The 19,771-nt window shown below is 47.1% G+C and overlaps 2 protein-coding genes across 3 annotated transcripts in view; one reads left to right on the top strand and one right to left on the bottom strand.

The window, feature by feature from the left end:
- LOC310670160 (uncharacterized protein) overlaps positions 1–9,382 on the bottom strand; it is a 56,013-nt gene extending 46,631 nt beyond the window's left edge. Inside the window, exons 1-2 of the mRNA XM_083424946.1 lie at positions 9,290–9,382; positions 7,361–7,534 (exon numbers count right to left, since the gene is read on the bottom strand). Of these exons, the coding sequence (XP_083281072.1) occupies positions 7,361–7,493 (133 nt within the window). The 5' untranslated portion in view covers positions 7,494–7,534; positions 9,290–9,382. The remainder of the gene's footprint in view (positions 1–7,360; positions 7,535–9,289) is intronic.
- Positions 9,383–12,645: 3,263 nt separating this feature from the next.
- Positions 12,646–19,246, top strand: LOC310670506 (uncharacterized protein). 2 transcript variants are annotated; one of them, XM_083425957.1, is made up of 4 exons: positions 12,646–12,908; positions 15,208–15,352; positions 15,699–15,776; positions 17,096–19,246. In XM_083425957.1, exons 1-4 carry the CDS (start codon positions 12,906–12,908, stop codon positions 18,418–18,420), a joined length of 1,551 nt encoding a protein of 516 aa, XP_083282083.1. In that variant the 5' UTR covers positions 12,646–12,905; the 3' UTR covers positions 18,421–19,246. The 2 variants fall into 2 exon arrangements, with proteins under 2 accessions (XP_083282083.1, XP_083282084.1); XM_083425958.1 differs by lacking the exons at positions 12,646–12,908; positions 15,208–15,352; positions 15,699–15,776 and adding an exon at positions 16,005–16,496.
- The last annotated feature ends 525 nt before the right edge of the window (positions 19,247–19,771 follow it).

The following is a 19,771-nucleotide window of genomic DNA, read 5'->3' as shown; positions in this document are numbered from 1 at the left end:
CACTTGAACGTGAAGGTCTAAACAGGAAGTCTACCTTCCGTTTTGTAAAAAGATTAAAGCAAAGCCGCTGTAAGCTGAAGTCTATGAAAAGTACTCTGTAAAGTATTAATTTTCACCACTTAAGATATTGAACACCCCTTCGGAAGCAGGGGAAGAGGGGGGAATTCTTTTGAGGATGATTGAAACCTGCAGGACAGCAAAGAAGACGACCTGATTTACTACTGTCTCGAGCCTGGGATCGGGATGTCAAAGGTCTTATGATTTAAATAATAATAATAACAATAATAACGGGGAATGGAGCACATCTTGATTTGACTTTGTGGTATTTTTAAAAAGAAGAAGAGCTGGTTGGTAATTTTGTAACTGAATTCTGAACTGAAAATAACAAAAAATAGAAATTGTTGCCAATAGAGGGAGCTTCAGAAACTGTTGCATCTGTTACATCTCTGAGGCGGAAAATTCCATCACATGGAGGCTGTGAAAACAAGCGGCCTTGAAGAATTTTAAGATAACACCGGAAAAACAAGAAGTTCCTGGGAACATGGCTGATAGAATAACAGCTCTGTTGGAACAATTGACAAAGACAGTGGGTACTCTTGAACAGAGTATCTCTGGTCTGCAACAAAATGTTTCAGCTTTGGTACAGAAAGTGAGTAATTCAACAGGTGCTGCTCAGACCTGCTCTGATGTGGAGCCAACTTTGAAAGAGCAAGTATTGGAGAAGAGGATGGGACAACCAAAGCAACCTGTTTTGCCTCTGCAAGACGAATTTCATGTGGAAGCCCTAGCATCAGTGTTTCAAATTGATGGACATAAATTGAAGTTTGAGGTTATGGACGTTGAGATTCAGAGATGGAGAGGCAGTGCCCCATTTGGACTGAGCAAGGCAAGATGGATGGATTTGTTGCTGGAGGGTGGCGCTGCGGGAAAGCTTGGAAAAATGGATTTCCGTAACCCCAAAGAGACTGTGGAGTATGCCTTGGATATTTTTGGGATTATAAATTTGAACTTGGAGCTTGGGCAAGCAGGTTGAAATTGAGTAAAGGAGCCGTCGAGGAAAAAGTCCTTCGGGATTTAATTTTAGGTTTGGAAAGAAACTTTCAGGCAGATCAGGGAGAAGAGTTAAGAGCCTCGGATATAAGAGCACCGGGTTGAGGGAATTATTGGAAATGACAGAAAAGACTGATAATTAGTAGAAAAGACTGATAAAATCCGAAACCAGGGGGAAGAGATGGTGGGAAAAATTTGGAATTTTTTAAAAAAAACAGCATTTAGTATAAAATTGTATAATTAAGGAATGTTGGGAGATGGTGGAATGAACTTATTGGACTTTAGAGGCAATATGATAAAGATTTGAGATATTAGGATTTAAGGGTACAAGATATAAGGTTTAAGATTTAAGGATTTAAGGGTATAAGTTAAGGTTTTTCTCTTTTCTTTGTTTATTAGATTGGAATTTGGATAACTTTCTAGATGTTGATAGGAGAATAAGGTTTAAATGCATTAATGATAATTAAGCGAGTAAGCAGTGAAAGATGGGAAGAAATTGTTGATCTAATTAATAAATTGGAATACAAAAAGGGAGGTGGGAGGAAGTCAAGGAAATAAGTTATTGAAGGAAGGAATAAAAAAAATGGAAGTGTTTTCTTTTTTAAAAAAATGTTTTTGTTTTTTGCTTTTCTCTCTTGTTGGTGGGGTGGAGGGGTGGTGTTTTCTACGTATTGTTAATTTTTAATTTTTTTTTCTTTTCTTTTCTTATCTTATTGTATATTGTCTTTTTCAATTTTTCTTGTATTTTTGAAAATTGGAATAAATATTATTTTTTTTAAAAAAATAGACTACCCAGAGCTTACTGAAAGAGTTCAGCGTTCTCGAACTCAGCACATTCTGCTAGCCGACCGTCTTTCACGTAGCCTGTCTCCATGGGTGTGCTAACCCCTGCACAATCAGACATCCTGAACTTCTCAAGCAACTGCTCAATCTTGCCTTTCTGACTGAGCAAGAAACTTCCATCTTCAGACCTGACTATCTCTTGTTGTTTAGTTGTTTAGTCGTTCAGTCGTGTCCAACTCTTCGTGACCCCATGGACCAGAGCACGCCAGGCACTCCTGTCTTCCACTGCCTCCTGCAGTTTGGTCAAACTCATGTTGGTAGCTTTGAGAACACTATCCAACCATCTCGTCTTCTGTCATCCCCTTCTCCTTGTGCCCTCCACCTTTCCCAACATCAGGGTCTTTTCCAGGGAGTCTTCTCTTCTCATGAGGTGGCCAGAGTATTGGAGTCTCAGCTTCAGGATCTGTCCTTCCAGTGAGCACTCAGGGCTGATTTTCTTCAGAATGGAGAGGTTTGATCTTCTTGCAGTCCATGGGACTCTCGAGAGTCTTCTCCAGCACCGGAATTCAAAAGCATCAATTCTTCAGCGATCAGCCTTTTTTATTGTCCAGCTCTCACTTCCATACATGACTACTGGGAAAACCATAGCTTTAACTATACAGACCTTTGTTGGCAAATACGGACCTTTGTTGGCAATGTCTATCTCTACACACAGGTAAATCTTTACTGCACCCAGGTTCTTGAGTTGGAAATGTTTTCCAAGCTCTTTGGTAAACTTCTGCACCGGTTTGTCTGCCCGTGAAACATGAATGATGTTGTCAACAAAGACAAAGACCAGTTCTTATGACTCTCCTGACCCCTCGAGGTACAGGCAGCTGTCAGCAAGACTCTTCTTGAAACCTACATTCTCTAAGGCTTCATTCTGACACAAGTCCCAATTCCTGGCTGATTGTTTCAGCCAGTAAATTGACTTGTGCAGTTTCCACACAATTCCTGGCCCCTCAATGGAGGAGGAGGAAGCATGCACAGATCCTCTTGGAGGTCTTAGTTCAAATAGGCCACATCCACATCAAAATGATGCACCTGAAAACCCCTTTGTGCAGCAATGGCTAAGAGCATGCACAGAGTTTCACTTCTGGAAGTGGGAGCATATACCTCAGTATAATGCAGCTCCTTCTGCTGCGTGAACCCTCTGGCTACTAGTCTAGCCTTGTACTGTGGTTGTCCAGTTGCTGTGGGTTTAAGACGGTAAGCCCAGCGACTGCTCACAGCTTGTTTGCCCGCTGGAAATGTCATGAGGGAGAACACACCTAGAGACTCCATTGAGCTCATCTCCTTCTGCATTGCCTCATGCCATTTCCTGGCTTCTTCCTGAGGCAGTTTCTGAACATTCTCAAAACTCTCAGGTTCACATTGAGCCATACCTACCCACACGTTTGTGACTGCAAACCTGTCCGGAGGTTTGCCTTTCGGGTGTGATCTAAACATCTCAGCACAACTTCAGGTGCCCCCCCTGACCCGCTAGGGCCAGCCAGAACATCCTTGTTGTCAGAGAGCGCCCCCTATGATTTGCTGTGCCTTCTGGACTTCTCAGCTGGACCTGTGGGTGAGGAAGGAGCACTTCTCTGCTCAAGCTTCACAGCTTTGGGAGAAGCTCTTCCCGGTTCCTGCTCTGGGTCGGGACTCTGTGCCTCAGCAGCAGGTTCAACCTCTACCTCTTCCTCATTAGCAGAGTCAAGCAGACGCTATGAAAGAATATCAGGATTCCCATGTATCCACCCACTCTGTTCATAGAACTCAGCACTGCTGCTCAGTAGAATCCTTTTGGATAGGCAAATCTCCACCCCTTGGTCCCTGGCTCATATCCACAGAAAATCATCTTTTGGGACCTAGGGCCACCCTTTCTGCGCTTGGCCTTTGGCACAAGGACCCAAGCATCGCAGCCAAACACACGGAAGAAATGCACCTTGGGCTTCTTGCTGTGCAGCAGAAAATAGGGTGTGTCCTCTACAACAGAACAGAACAAACGATTCAGAGTGAACAAAGAAGTTTGCCATGCTTCTCCCCAAAACCTCTGGGGGTGCCCAGCATCAAAAAGCAAAGATGCGGACATCTCCTGAAGCGTTCTGTTCTTGCGTTCTGCAACGCCATTCTGTTGGGGACAGTGCGGAACTGTCAGCCTATGACATATTCCCTTCTGGCAGAAGAAACTGCAGCACAGACCCGGTGAACTCCTCATGTTGGGGAGAAGCGTGGCAAACTTCTTCGTTCACTCTAAATAGGGGGTTCTGAAGTCTCTCCTCGAGCTTTGAAACTCTGGGTCTTTGCAATGTTTATTCAGAAATTCCTGTACCTGACTCTCTGACATTAATCTGAACCTCTCTCTCCTATAAGTAAAGGAAACTCCCTCTGGGAATTCACATTTGTAATTTATTCCTGCTCCTCTTAGAACTGATGTCAGGTTTCAATACTTCCTTCTCTTGACTCTCAATTTAAATGGGATTTCTTTAAAAATGTCAACTTTCTGCCCTTCAATCACCAGGTCATCCTCAAAGCTTTCTGCATTAGTGCATCTTTCCTTTTCCTTGTTGTAAAAGTCAAGAGTATGTCTGGTGGCTGTCTTTTCTCTCTTGAACCTCGGATCCAAACTCTGTAAACATTCTCAAAACATTCTTCCATTCCCCCAATATTCCACCCAGATAGCTAGCAAGGCCTTGCTCCTCTTCTCTTCTCTTCTCTTCTCTTCTCTTTCCAACAACCCTCTTATTTGAACCATGTTAGGATTCAATTTTAATTGTAAAAGTAAATTCTGTTGTTCCAGTTCATCTTGTCTTTCTGCCAGGCCCCCTATCGCCCCAACCAAAGCCAGTTGATCTTCCTTTAATCCCTCAGTCGAATCCACTCTTTTTTCTAATTTTTCTACCTTTACCTCCAAAGCATTTACTTTTTCATCCAGTTTATCAAATTTCTGCAACAATACTTCCTTGGTGTTCTCTATGTCTGACTTCCATCCAAAAATTGTTTGTTCATAGTCTGCTCCAGCCCTTTCCTGAATTCTGCAAAATGTAAAGCCATAAGTTCAGCCATTTCTGTTTTTGGAGTTTTTTCTATCTTTGTCTCAAGGACACTTCAGCCCTCCTGACTTTTTCTCACTCTTGTCTTGTATACAACAGTTCTCCCACCAATCCAATTCCCACACCCTTCTAAACCAAACTAACACTTTCAAACTTACAGAATTATAAAAGTTCCACAATATCCAAGAGAGCGAAAAGAGGGCAAAATCACCTTTATATACAATCTACAAAAAAAAAAAAAGCAGGCCACAACAAAAGTCTAATAGTTACCATTGTTCAAACTTACTGTTACATTGTCTCTTGATTATGATTAGCACTTGCCAAGCTTCTAGTTATATTATAATCCACAATGCGTTTTATAATCCAAAATATTTCCACTGTGAGTCCAAAAATTTTCCAGACGTATTTATAATTCAAATTAGATTTGTAATCCAAATGGTAATTGTAATCCAATATACTGTGTCCAGTGTATAAGGCGACTTTTGAACCCCGGAAAATTTTCTCCGAAGTCGGGGGCGCCTTATACGCCGGGTATGGGTGGCGCGGAACAGAGCCCGCCCCCTGTTGCTGCCCAGCGTATTAGGCAACTGGGCTTATAAGACGAACCCCCAAATTGCAGCTGCCAATAGGCCAGAATCTACGGTATATAGGCTATTTCTATCAGTTTTTATTCCAATACAGGCCCCGGCCCCGTCCCCCCCCCTTCTCCTACTAAGGCTCTTACCAGGGACTTCCCCTCCCTTGGATTACCACCCAGTTATGGAAAAGTGTCCTCCTGCCACGCTTTGGTAGAACTTGCCAAGATCCAGGGTCCTTTTTAGAGGTTTTTTAAAACAGAATTTGCAATGTTTTCAAGCCTTTCAATGCTTTCATTCATAAAATCTGCATCCCCATTCAAAAAAACAGAGTACAGTGGTGCCTCGCAAGACGAAAAGAATCCGTTCCGCAAGTCTTTTCGTCTTGCGGTTTTTTTGTCTTGCGAAGCAAGCCCAGCTTAGTGCTTCAGAAAAAGGGGTTTTGGAGCGGAAACCCCCCCCCCCCCGAAAATTTTCGTCAATTTTCGTCTTGCGAAGCAAGCCCATAGGGAAATTCGTCTTGCGAAGCGCCTCTGCAAATGGAAAACCCTTTCGTCTTGCGGGTTTTCCGTCTTGCGAGGCATTCGTCTTGCACCACTGTACTCCAATCGCTTCCTGTATCTTCCTTTTAAGGAATCAAAGAACAAAGAGCTACAGTTTCTTCTTGTATCCAGAGTACATAGTGTTAATAGGTAGCAAAGTAACAAAGTGCAGTTTAAAAAGTATCTAAAGACTGATGTGTCTCCAAAGGTTTTTTTTCCCATTCACAAGCCTGTACTGCAAAATCTTCCCTTCAAAAGACGGAAGTTGACTTCCTGTTTAGATTCCGTCTTTGCCAAATCTAAATTAAATCCAATTCTTTTTATTTTGAAAAGTCCATTGTTGTTGACAATACCTTGTTTCCTTTGAAAGTCTGCTGCTTCAGCTGGCGATTTCTGGTTTCTGGTTTCTGAGCTGCGCTGGAGCCACGGGCAGGCTCAAGCCACTGTCTCTCACACACACACCCCCACGTGCTGCCGATGCAGCGTCAGGGCTCCGGCAATTGCGACAGGCCTCTTCACGCCCGGCTGGTCCCCTTGACGCCCCACTACCTGTAGGGCACTTTTGGGGGGGGTCTAACCCTGGCACGGGACGCGGGTGGCGCTGTGGGTTAAAGCCTCAGCGCCTAGGGCTTGCCGATCGTAAGGTCGGCGGTTCGAATCCCCGCGGTGGGGTGCGCTCCCGCTGCTCGGTCCCAGCGCCTGCCAACCTAGCAGTTCGAAAGCACCCCCGGGTGCAAGTAGATAAATAGGGACCGCTTACTAGTGGGAAGGTAAACGGCGTTTCCGTGTGCGGCTCTGGCTCGCCAGAGCAGCGATGTCACGCTGGCCACGTGACCCGGAAGTGTCTTCGGACAGCGCTAGCCCCCGGCCTGTTTGAGTGAGATGGGCGCACAACCCTAGAGTCTGTCAAGACTGGCCCGTACGGGCAGGGGTACCTTTACCTTTAACCCTGGCACTCACTTCCACTGCTCAAAAGCCCCGGTAACGGTCGTCTTTTAGACGGACGACTCACACCGCCTTGCCATTTCCCTTCGCAGACAAATCGGAAGCTCAGGATCAGGTTACTTTCAAGAGTCATGGCTTCCAGTGCTGCCTGAAGGATCGGTAAGTTTTCTGGTAGAGCATTCAATCACGGTGCTGGTTTTAGACATTTTGAGCTGCCAATACATTGCAGTGGTCGGAGAGCTGGGATGTATTCCTAGCTCAAATTGCCTGCAGATGACAAAGGCGCAGGAGGGCAGGTGGAGGAGCCCGAAATGGTGCCCCCCTGAGCAAGCCCCAATACCTCTCTGGCTCCATCCATCCATGTCCCCATCTCCCCTCCCCTGGAACTCACCAGATCTCTCGGAGGTCCCTGGGAGGGAACACTCAGAGGCTGTGAGGAGGGATGCAGGAGACAACCTGACCAGGTCAACCGTCCATCTTCCCCCTTCCATCCTTACGAGCTTTGCAGGATCCGTCTCTTTCATCCTTCCTGAGGAGCTGAGAAGCCACAACAAGCTGCAGGGTCCTGGGAGAGAGGAAGAAGCAAAGGGAGCCTCAGAGGCCCTGCAGGGATTCTCTTGCCCTAGATATTCTCCTGCCCCTCGGGAAGCACAAATGGGGCAGCCCCTTCCCAAGAGAAGCCCCATTTCTAAGCATCTCCAGTGATTCCAATTTCTTCTGTATGCTTCTCACCCCACTTGCAAGCCTGGCATGGTCTGCACAGTAGTCACCTGAGAGTAGATCCCATTGAACACAGTGGGGATAACTGACAGAACTCGGTACAAAAACCAGTCACCGTCCCGTCCCCAAGCTTGAAAACTGCAACGCCAGAGCATGGGCAGAAAAGAGCAGAGTAGATATTACATGTAGGTGCCCCCATGCTAGGTGCTTTGTATGGAGAGCCCTGTTCACAATCTTTGAGCTCTCTCATCACAAGCCAGACAGATGTTGTCGCTGTATCCACCTCTGTCAGGAGTTGAATGGGGACCAAATCTATACGTGGAAGCAGAGGAGCCAGTGATGCCACATTTTTGAAATATCAGGAAACTAATACACCCCTCCTCCTTAGATATCGTCTGTGCTTATACACCATTTTCACAAGTCTCCAGTCCCAAAATGTGGCCCCCACCCTGGCACGGAAGCAATCAAAGTATAGATCTTCCACATGTCCTAAATCTCTTCTGTTCTTAAGACACCAGGCATGTATATCCTCCAAAAATGCCAGAGGTGAGCTTTACGCTCCTCTTGTGACAAGATTCCCAAAGGCTTAGGGTAGCTTGATAGAACTAGTCTACTTTGGGAAAGCACCAATGTCTCCTGTTAGTAGTAGGAGCCACACAATGACTGATAATCCCTCTTTTGTCCCAGAAGGTGGGGAGTAGGTGTCTTTTATCCTTGCTTTATTCTACATAAATAAATGTCCCCTTCTGTATCTTACATTTTTCTAAGAGAGTATTATTCACAGTCATGCTTGCCATGTATACATTGTCTTATTTCCCTTTAGAAAAGTGTCTCCAATCCCTGGCTCCTGCGGGAGGAAGTTCCAATTTTACCTACACACTGTGGAAGTTATAGGTTTAATGTAAATAAAGCACTCTGCAATGGAGACAAAACTGGCGTTTCTCCTTTGGGAGGGGATGGGCGACCTGGGGACTCCAAAGGCTATGGGCTTGTTTTCTAATAGCAGCAGCTGCAGAGAAACTCCAGGATGGGGAACATCTTTGAAAGCTCATTCTGGGATCAGAGTGAGAAAAGTTGGCAGACCTGCCACCCAGAGCCCCCTCCTCCTCCTCCCTGCATTGCCTCACCCCCTTCAGGACAAGATCTTGGGCTCCTTAAGGCGGCTTGACAGCGTCTCCTCTCAAGGAAGGCAGCTCCGTTCCCTTGAACCCTGGCAAGCCCAGTGCAGCCAGCTCAGCCCTCTGGCTCTCCCCTTTTCTCCACGGAGGAGCCCCAGGCGTGTCCCCTGCCCAGAGAGGCTTCCCTGGAGGCTCTGGGCTGGAGACCTGAGCTGATCTGGAGGAGGATCTGGCAGGGGCTCCTCCACTGGAAGGGGCATTCTGGGCATGCCCTCGCCCCCCAGACCCCTCCCTCCTTCCCCAAAGAGGATGCCAAGGAAGAGCGGAGCTGCAGACCCCCTGGAAACTCGCCCCCTCCCAGGCTTGGCAGAGAGGAATGGGGGGGCAGGACCCTCTGCTCCCAGAGTTGGGGGTCTCCCCCTGCAGCCCCGGGACCCCCTTCTCCCATGGGCACCCCAAGGGGGAAGAGAGAGGAGACTCACCGGATTCTTCCCAGGAGGGAAACCGAGGCAGCGCGGGGAGGAGACAAGAGACAAAAGACGGGACTGGGCACGGAGGGAGGGGATTCGCCCCGCCTCTCTACTTCCTGTCCTCTCTAGGACTCCGGCTCTGTTCCATTCAACCCTTCGCAAGCTGAGCACAGCCCCCTGGCTGGCTGGCTGTCCTCCTTCCCTCCCAGAATCCGGGTGATCCAGGGCATGTGCAGAGTTCGCTGTGATTCTCGGCTCAGAGTCCCTCAAGACAGCAGCTTAGTGCCCTGCCCCCAGGTGGGTGGGGTAGAAATGAAATAATAATAATGATAATTAAGGCGGATGTTCCGCTTTCTAGAAACGGGGGCCAAATGTTCCCCTGGGTTTCTGCTCCTTCCCTGAGTTTTGTCCCCATTCAATCCTTGGGACGCAGCCCCGCTTCCACCACAGAGTCAGATCTGAGGGGTTCGTGAGCGAGGGGCCCTTTTCCTCTCCTCCCTCTCAGCTACTCCGGAGGGATTCCCAGTCAGTCTCGCGGACCCAGGGGATCCCCTCAGCCCTGGTGACTGGCTTGGGGGGGGTCTCCTTTTCCCCTCCTCACTGGAAGGACACTCCGCTTTCGGCCGCCTCCCCATAGCTTCTCCCGTTGAATTCCCGCCTGACTCCTCTCCCCAGACCTTCCTCTCCCCGTGGAGATTCTCCTCCTTCCGCCCTCAGTCCACCCCTCTCCCAATCCCCCCTTTCTCCCTCAGAAAACTCCCTCAGAATTGGCTCCTTGTATTTTCCCTCCAAAAGGGCTGGCTCCGCCCCTCACTGTCTTGCGAGCCAATCAGAGCGAGGCTCCACTCCCTTGGTGGTATTTCTGAGACTACGCACCCTGACTGGCCTGGCTCTGCTGTCCATCACAGACTCAAACAAGGGGGCCATCCCGTCTTTCAGTTAACTATTTTAAACTCTTAGGGTTTAAGGTGATTGAAAACCACTGTGCCGGGTGCCAGGGCCCCGCAAGGCCTAGGGGAATTCCCCAGCAGAATTTGACTCCAAAGAGAGACCCACGGATACGAATAAAGCGAAGTTATTATGAGGGCTAAGAGGCCTGGCTCCATGTTCAACCACACACACACACACTTTAAATGGAGAACATTTGAATAATAAAAACAAAGAAATAAAAAGGGGTGTTATAGGGATTTTAAGGTCTTACATATATAAAATGTTCATAACTGTACAAGGAAAACACATACATAAATATATAAACCACATGTCTGGAAAAAGTACAAGAAAACAGTCCTAAAGTCATTTTGACCAAGCGTGCCTTCCTCTTAGCACGTTTCTCCCTTGCATCCTGAGTTCGAGTGTCTTCAAAGCGCATGACACCTTTGGTAAAGGCTGTTCTCCAACTGGAGCGCTCGCAGGCCAGTGTTTCCCAGTTGTCAGTGTTTATACTACATTTTTTTAGATTTGCCTTGAGACAGTCTTTAAACCTCTTTTGTTGACCACCAGCATTATGCTTTCCATTTTTAAGTTTGGAATAGGGTAGTTACATTGGAAGAGGATCATCAGGCATCCGCACAACATGACCAGTCCAACAAAGTTGATGTTGAAGAATCATTGCTTCAACACTGGTGATCTTTGCTTCTTCCAGTACACTGATATTAGTTCGCTGTCTTCCCAAGTGATGTGTTAAAATTTTTCGGAGACACCGTTGATGGAATCTTTTGAGGAGTTGGAGATGGCATTTATAAGTGGTTTATATAAGGGCTTGTGCGCCCTTGTTCAGGGTCCCTCCTGCCTCCTGCGTGGGGTTGTGAGCACCCTGTTGCAACAGTTAATAAAGATCAGGCTGCTTTGCTTCTCAATATTCTCGGATTGGCCTCTGTTATTTTCTCCCACCGACAGCAAACCTACAAAAGGTCTCTATATGGGTTCTTGGGTACTCCATAAGGGAAAAGGAGAAGGTTTTTTTTTTACTTATATCACCTTTTCTCACTTCTCTTCCAGAACAATGCTCATTTTGCTTAGAAGCACCCCATGCACAACCCATCTTTTCTGAAACGGGGTGGTGGTAGAATCCACCCCTAACAGCAGAGAAAAGGCAGAGGGAGAGGTGCAGGTGGGTGGGCTGATACCACATAAAAGAGCTATGCACTTTGTTTGTTTACTTATGCCGGTGGTTTTCAATCTTTCTGAGTCCACGGCTCCCTTGACCAAGAACAGTCTTTCTGCAGCTCCCCTGTGGGATAATGGAGGCAGAAATCCCCACTTACATTCAGGGCCACTGGGATGCACATCAGTGGCATGGGGGTAGCCAGGATTTTTGTGGGGGCTGTTTGTGGAGACAGGCCTTTTGGGGGGCAGAACCTCGATTGACTATGTATTGTTATTGATTTAGGGGTGGGCACCTGCCTCTCCCTGCTCCCCCCCCCCCCGCTAGCCCCATGGACTCATTGGGGATTCTCCCATTCTGCCCCCACCCCATTCCGCCCCCATCCATTTTCGGCATGGGGATGCCCCTGTTTTGTTTTTTACTAGTGCTTGCTAAATTTAAGCGCATGGAATTCTGGAAGCAGAAGGAACAAAACAGCAGGCAACGTTAGACCAAAACATTACTAGCTGTCATAGGAGAATGCCATCAGCGTTGACTGACACCTGCCTTGATTTTGCAGTTTTCTATATTTGCCATTCCACCACTCTGCGTCTTTACCTCTTTGTCCTCTCTGGCAGTCAGCCCCCACCTTCTGGATTTCCCATCCACTGACCCCCCCCCCCAAGGAGGCTGCCTAACCATAGAGCTACGGCTACAGAGCAGCCTGTGGTCGGATGGGAACCAGAAGTGACGAGCTGCCCCTTGCCCTCCTGCTCTTGGGGCTTCGTTGGGAAACTGCCCCTCCCCCGCACCAATTAACTGGAGGAACTAGAACCATAGAACCGGAAGGGGTCCCAAGTGTCATCTAGTCCGACCCCCTGCAATGCAGGGATCTCAACTAAAACAAAGTGAAATACTTCTGACATAGTTTGCAATACGTTATTATTTGGAATAAAATAATCGTGGAAAAGAATATTCATAGCCAGAAGAATGCCAAGAAGTGCAAGTAATTCTCCCTTCATTGGGACCAGCGGCGAGACATGCAGCCCAAGTCAGGCTTTTACGCTCGTGCACTTTTACCTGGAAGCGAAATAGCATCGCAATCACGTGGGCTGACTTCTGAGAAAACGCGCTGCTTTCAAAAAGCCTATATAAATCTAGGACGCGCTACCTCTCTGGTCCCCGCCACAATTACAAGCAGCTGGGCTTACTTCTGAGTAAGTCCGGTTGTGGTTGTTGTTGTTTTAAGCATCATAATTCCCGCGTCTCTCTGCAAAGCCAAAAGCCAATCCGCGTTGCCGCTGCAGGAAGGGAACACAGAATGAATGGAGGCCCGGGAAAAAGAGAACCAATCAGAAGAGAAGCGAGGGGCGGCGGCGAACCAATCAGGGGAGCCGGAAGCTGGAAGCCCATTGAAGCCGTTGCGTCTTGGTCATTCAGCTTCTTCCGCCCCGGCTGCTCCTCTGCAGGGGAGAGACAGGCTTCGCCTCCAGTCTGCACCTTCCCTGGATCCTGCCCTCCGAGGAAACCACCTGAGGCTGCCCAATGGTAAGGCTGCCCCTGAGGAATCGAAGAATTGAACCGGGCACCTCCTTCTGCATGCCAAGCAGCTGCTCTGCCTTGGAGCTACGCCCCCTCCCCTAATAGCATAGCCCAACATCCAGGACCCTGCCTTAAAAAATAAAAGCTATCCAAAATAATGGCACTGGACTACCCTTGAGGTACTGCTCAGAATCCCTCTAGCAATACGGGCCTAACGACACCAGGCTGCTCTGAGGGGCTATTATGGGGGGGGGCACCCTCAGACACAGCCCTGCCCCCCTTTGTAAACAGGTGTAATAATGAGGGATCTTTTCTCCCATGGGGTTAAGGGGGGGGGGTGTAACACTGCGACCTTCATTCACATGATGAGTTTTTTGGGAGGGGGTCTCTTTCGTTGCCTCTACCAGGGATTGGACCTGGGACCTTCTCACTAAGCAAATGGGGAAATAGAGCTTTTGGGGGGGGGGCAAGGGAATTTATGTTTGCAGGGAGGGGAGGGGGAATCGCCTGCCAAGCACCCCTCCTCCTGCTTCCTAGAGAGGCAGGTTTTCCATGAAACCTCATTAGGAGGTTTTGGATATGATCCTGAAACCTCACAAACCTGAGTGACTGGGCAAACTCAGGCTAAATGTCCTCTAAAGACCAAGAAATGGTTTTCTAAAGCTTCTATGTAAAGTTTGACATTCTTCCTGTTCCCTGTCTCTCCCTTGCAGTCCCTGGACTGGTCCCTGCTTCTCTCCCCACACCCCCCTTAAATATATATGTATTGTATAAAGGTAAAGGGACCCCTGACCATTAGGTCCAGTCATGGCCGACTCTGGGGTTGCGCCGCTCATCTCGCTTTATTGGCCAAGGGAGCCAGCGTACAGCTTCCGGGTCATGTGACCAGCATGACTAAGCTGCTTCTGGCGAACCAGAGCAGCTCATGGAAATGCCGTTTACCTTCCCGCCAGAGCAGTACCTATTTATCTACTTGCACTTTGACGTGCTTTCGAACTGTTAGGTGGGCAGGAGCTGGGACCAAGCAACGGGAGCTCACCCCATCGTGGGGATTTGAACTGCCAGCCTTCAGATCGGCAAGTCCTAGGCTCTGTGGTTTAACCCACAGCGCCACCCTTCCCATAATGTATTGTATAAGTTTTGCTTTTTCAAAATGTTGAACATAACAAACATATAAAGATAACTCTCTATCAAAGCATCCCCCCAATGTGTGTCTCTGTGGGAAAACATAGTGTACATGTTACAACAAAGTCACCCTCGTAGCTTTTTCCAATGCTTGAGCTCCCTTGGTCAGTTTTTCTGAAAGTGCAATCGTCCAGATTTTCTGTTTCCATTGTCTTAATTGCAAGTGTTCCAGAGATCTCCAATTTTGATCAAAGACTTCTCGAGCAGCTACTAAAACAAAGGTGATGAGTTCTTTAAAGCTCAAAATTGGCATTGTTATTTCTTTTAAAAAAATATTTTTTAACAATACCAAAGTTGGGGGACATAGGATGTTTTGTTTTCACCATTTTTTAGTTTTTTGATCATATGTGTTTGGATTTTGGATTGGTATCTCCTTCATTGCCCAATGGTGTTCTCGAAGCTACCAGCATGAGTTTGACCAAACTACGGGAGGCAGTGGAAGACAGGAGGGCCTGGCGTGCTCTGGTCCAGGGGGTCACAAAGAGGCAGACACGACTAAACGACTAAACAACAACAACATCTGTAATTAGAATTTCTGCTTTGAGGTTAGGGTCTAGAGCAGGGGTCAACAAACTTTTTCAGCAGGGGACTGTCCCTCAGACCTTGTGGGGGCCAGACTATATTTTTTTGGAGGGGGGATGAACAAATTCCTATGCCCCACAAATAACCCAGAGATGCATTTTAAATAAAAGGACACATTTTACTCATGTAAAAACACGCTGATTCCCGGACCGTCCGCAGGCCAGATTGAGAAGGTGATTGGGCCGCATCCTGCCCCCGGTCCTTAGTTGGCCTACCCCTGGTCTAGGGTCTAGAGGCATGTGTAATAACTGTTTGTTTTGTTAGAAAAGGTGTAATTTGAGGCACATTTAGCCAGTTTCAGATGTTGTCTAGCTTTGCTTAATATTTGTTCGCCAGTCATAGGTCTGCCATCTGTGTAAATGTCTCCGACCCTAAATGAATCTGTACTTGTCCATTGTTCACATCAAAGAGCTGCTCTCTGCTTTGAAGTGCATCGTGGCAACAGGTGAGGGAGTCCCAGAAGTGGCCCAGTTTACACTTGCTTGTGTGTCAAGTAGGGAAGGGACCTTTAAAAAGTTATCTTTTCCTCTTCTTCCAGAATCTGGTGACCATCCAGGCCCTCTTGACCTTTGAGGAGGTGGCTGTGTTTTTCACGGAGGAGGAGTGGGCTCTGCTGGATCCTGGCCAACGAGCTCTGCACAAGGAAGTCATGGAGGAGAATTATGAGATGGTGGCCTCTCTAGGTAAGGGCAGATTTTTATGCCTCTGGACTGCTAGATGTTGAAGGTGTAGATCCACTCTTTTGTGCCATTTATTCATGCAGAGTAGGAATAGGAATAGCCTGCTGGGTCCCTCTTTATGTGTATGTACGATATTTGCAGCTTTGCTCTCCGAAGCAGCATCCATATATTCACACACACACACACACACACCCCTTGTAACAGTACTGCTGTGCATATTGCATGTCTTTATAGGATCTGGATATGGCAATTCCTCCTCTTTGCCTTTGTGGTCAAAAATACAGATTGGTTTGAAAGGGCTGGAGGTTTTGTGGCCAAAAGTAGCTAATATTAACTCTTTCCTTGGCAGAATCAGATCTCAGTTCCTGTTGGGAAGAAGAACAAGATCCATTCCTCCAGGACCCCAAAGAAGGGGCAACCTCAACAGGTATGCGCTTAGTTGTATCATGGGGCCATTTTTGCTCCAGTAATATCAATATCAACATCAATATTAATAAATAAATAATTTATGCCCTGCCCATCTGGCTGGGTTTCCCCAGCCACTCTGGGGTGGCTCCCAACAGAATATTAAACACAATAAAACATCAAACATTATAAACTTCCCAAAACAGATCTGCCTTCAGATTTCTCCTAAAAGTCAAGTAGTTGTTTATCTCCTTGACATCTGGTGGGAGGGTGTTTCACAGAATGGGCACCACCACCGAGAAGGCCCTCTGCCTGGTTCCCTGTAACCTCACATCTTGCAGTGAGGGAACCGGCAGAAGGTCCTTGGTGCTAGACCTCAGTGTCTGGGCTGAACGATGGGGGTGGAGATGCTCTTTCAGGTATACTGGGCCAAGGAAGAGAAGTCCTGCTTCTGGGCTTCCTGTCAGTATTTAGTTGGCCCCCGTGGGGCTCTTGGATTAAATGGACCAGGTGGACAAATGCAACCTTCCAACCTCTCCAGCTGGCCCTTGGGACTCTCTTCTCCCCAGGCCCTGACCTGCTTCCTTGAGTGTTTTTGGTCTGGCTGGGTTGTTTCCTTGAAATCTGATGGGGCTTCTTGCTAGCCTGGATGGAGGACAGAGAAGGGTGTGTGGAAGCTCTGCTCCTGTCCAAAGGTCGCATTTACATTCGTTGTAAATGCCTCTGGCCCCACAGCGTACAGGCAAGCCACTCTCAAGCCGCATAATGTTGCCCACACAGGGTCTTCTTCTAAAGAGCAGAGACGGTCTCCAGGCTGAGGTTTCCCTTCCATGTGCTGAGATGCACCCCAAATTAAAATATCCTCAGTGGTGCCACTGAGCTGAGATCCTCTTCATGGGCACCAGGGGGGTTCTGTTGGGTCCACATGTCCCCTCTGCTATCCCTCAGCAGGAGAGCTAAGATCTTTCCCTGCTTTTGGGAAGAGAGCCATGGCAGTAGCAGCACTAGGAGTGTCTGGCTATTTTGCATTTTGTCATTTGGGTTGAAGGATAAGATCTAGTTGGATGGGGCTCTGAGGAAGGGGAGAGATGAGCAGACACAGCTCAGCAAGTTTGAGGAGGAGCAGGAAGGGACTTGTGTTGGTGTCTTGAGACAACATCTTCATATTCAGAAGCATCTTCAGAAGCTAACTTCAGATTCAGCTGGGCAGGGGAGGAAGGAGGGAGACATTCTTGAAAATGGTAAACTCAGAGAAGTGGAGAACAGGGCTCAATCCATGATGAGAGTCTCTGCTTCTGAGTTGTAATTTGAATTGCATTTTCTTTTTCTGACTCAAAACAGGTAATGGGCAGAAGAGTGAGAATTATGGGGAGCCATCCGTGGTGTCTGTAGAAAATGTGGGGCATGAAGCACAGAAAGAGACCTTTGTAAATCAACGATCACCTGAAAAGCATGTAGGAAATGTGTTGAAGAACTGGAAAACCAAATCCCTTACTACTCAGGACACTGATGTCCATGTATCACTGAATCCACAGGAAGAATTCACAGGAAGTAGCAGTGTGGAGTGTGGAAAGAGCTTCAGTCAGAGTGGAAGCATTAGTTTACATCAAGGAACCCAAGCAGGGGAGAAAGCGTTTCAATGCACGGAGTGTGGAAAGAGCCTCAGTAGTGCTGGTAACCTTGTCAAGCATACAAAAACCCACAGAGGGGAGAAACCATTCAAATGCATGGAGTGTGGAAAGAGCTTCAGCCAGAGTGGAAACCTTATTGCACACCAAAGAACCCACACAGGGGAGAAACCATTTAAATGTATGGTGTGCAGAAAGAGTTTCAGTCTCAATCACCATCTTACTTTACATCGAAGAACCCATACAGGAGAAAAACCATTTAAGTGTGTAGAATGTGGAAAGAGCTTCAGCCAGAGTGGAAGCCTTATTGCACATCAAAAAACCCACACAGGGGAGAAGCCATTAAAAACTATGGTGTGTGGAAAGAGCTTCAGTCTCTATCACCATCTCACTGTACCTCAAAAAACCCAAACAGGGGAGAAACTGCATCAATGCATGGAGTGCGGAAAGAGTTTCACTTGTAGGAGTGCCCTTACAGAACATCAACGAATCCACACAGGGGAGAAACCGTATGAATGCATAGATTGTGGAAAGCGCTTCCGTATTGGGAGTGTCCTTACTTTACATCAAAAAACCCACACCGGGGAGAAGCCATTTAAATGCACGGAGTGTGGAAAGAGCTTCAGTCAGAGTGGAAACCTTACTGCACATCAGAGAATTCACACTGGGGAGAAACCATTTAAATGTATGGCATGTGGAAAGAGCTTCAGCCAGAGCGGAAGCCTTACTGCACATCAAAGAACCCACACAGCAGATAAATCATTTAAATGTGTGGTGTGTGGAAAGAGCTTCAGCCAGAGTGGAAACCTTACTTTGCATCAAAGAACTCACACCAGGGAGAAACCATTTAAATGTATGGAGTGTGGAAAGAGCTTCAGCCAGAACGGAAACCTTATTGCGCATCGAAGAACCCACACAGGGGAGAAACCATTTCATTGTATGGTGTGTGCAAAGAGTTTCAGTCTAAATCACCACCTTACTTTACATCAAAGAACCCACTGCACATCGAAGAACCCTTACAGGCGAAAGACTCTTTAAATGTATGGTATCTGGAAAGAACTTCAGTCTCTATCACCATCTCCCTGTACAGTACCTCAAAAAACCCACACAGGGGAGAAACTGCATACATGTGTGGAGTGTGGAAAGAGTTTCAGTTGTAGGAGTGCACTTATTGTCCAACGAAGAACCCACACGGGAGAAACTGTATGAATGCCTAGATTGTGGAAAGCACTTCTGTATTGGGGGTGTCCTTACTTTACATAAAAATACCCCACGCCAAGGAGATCCCATGAAAACGTATGGAGTGTGGAATGAGGTTCAGTGGGATTGGTGGCCTGACTTTGCATCTGAGAACTCACACCAGATAACTAACTCTTAAGTGAATGAAATATGAGCGGCAAACTTACTTCACACAAAAGATTCCACAGATGGAGAAACAGTCTAGATTTGTTCAGTGTGAACAGCACTTCATTAGCAACTGAAGTCTTTACTAGACATGGAAGAACCAGAACAGAATAAACCAGAGTGCAGAAACAACCATCTTGTGGTGCCTGAAATTGTTTTATGATACAAGGCTTTGTTTAGAACTCGCTGCCTCCTGACAAGAGGCACTGTGCTCTTTACAGTGACTGTTCAGCTGGTTTAGACAAGCCTACCCAGATGCTTAAGGTGAGTTTTGACCTGCTTTCAGTCTATTGTCATATAAACCTTTGGAAATTTCCCCATCATTTTTGTTAATTTTTCTTATTGATGATTTTATAGTTTTATCTTTTTCATGTACCGCTTTGAGGTGGTTGTGCTGCTGCTTCTTTTTACAATCAAGCAGTGTTGGAATTTTCTAAAATAAAGAACAAATAAATTATTATTATTATTTCTCTTCATTTTGCCCCCATCAGCTAGAAAAGCACCATCTGAGGACAGAGACAGGAGGTGGGAGAATCTTTCATTTGGGAGCCTGTAAAGGCAATCTCCTTCCTGCATAGAAGTTGGAGCCAGTGTGGTGTAGTGGTTAAGAGCGGTAGACTCGTAATCTGGGGAACCGGGTTCGCGTCTCCGCTCCTCCACATGCAGCTGCTGGGTGACCTTGGGCTAGTCACACTTCTCTGAAGTATCTCAGCCCCACTCACCTCACAGAGTGTTTGTTGTGGGGGAGGAAGGGAAAGGAGAATGTTAGCCGCTTTGAGACTCCTTAAAGGGAGTGAAAGGCGGGATATCAAATCCAAACTCTTCTTCTCTTCTTCTTCTTCTTCTTCTTCTTGGAGTTCGTAGGGAGAGAAAGCTTGGGCAGACTCCTTAGGGTAGTGGTTTTAAACCAGTGTGCCTTGAAGGATGGTCGGGGTGCCACAGGCAACACTGGCCTCTCTACCTCTTTCCTTCCTTCCTTCCTTCC

The sequence above is a fragment of the Podarcis tiliguerta genome, assembly GCF_965153285.1.
Source record: "Podarcis tiliguerta genome assembly, chromosome: 2".
NCBI classification, from domain to species: Eukaryota; Metazoa; Chordata; class Lepidosauria; order Squamata; family Lacertidae; genus Podarcis; species Podarcis tiliguerta.
This window is presented reverse-complemented; position numbering and strand designations above follow the sequence as displayed.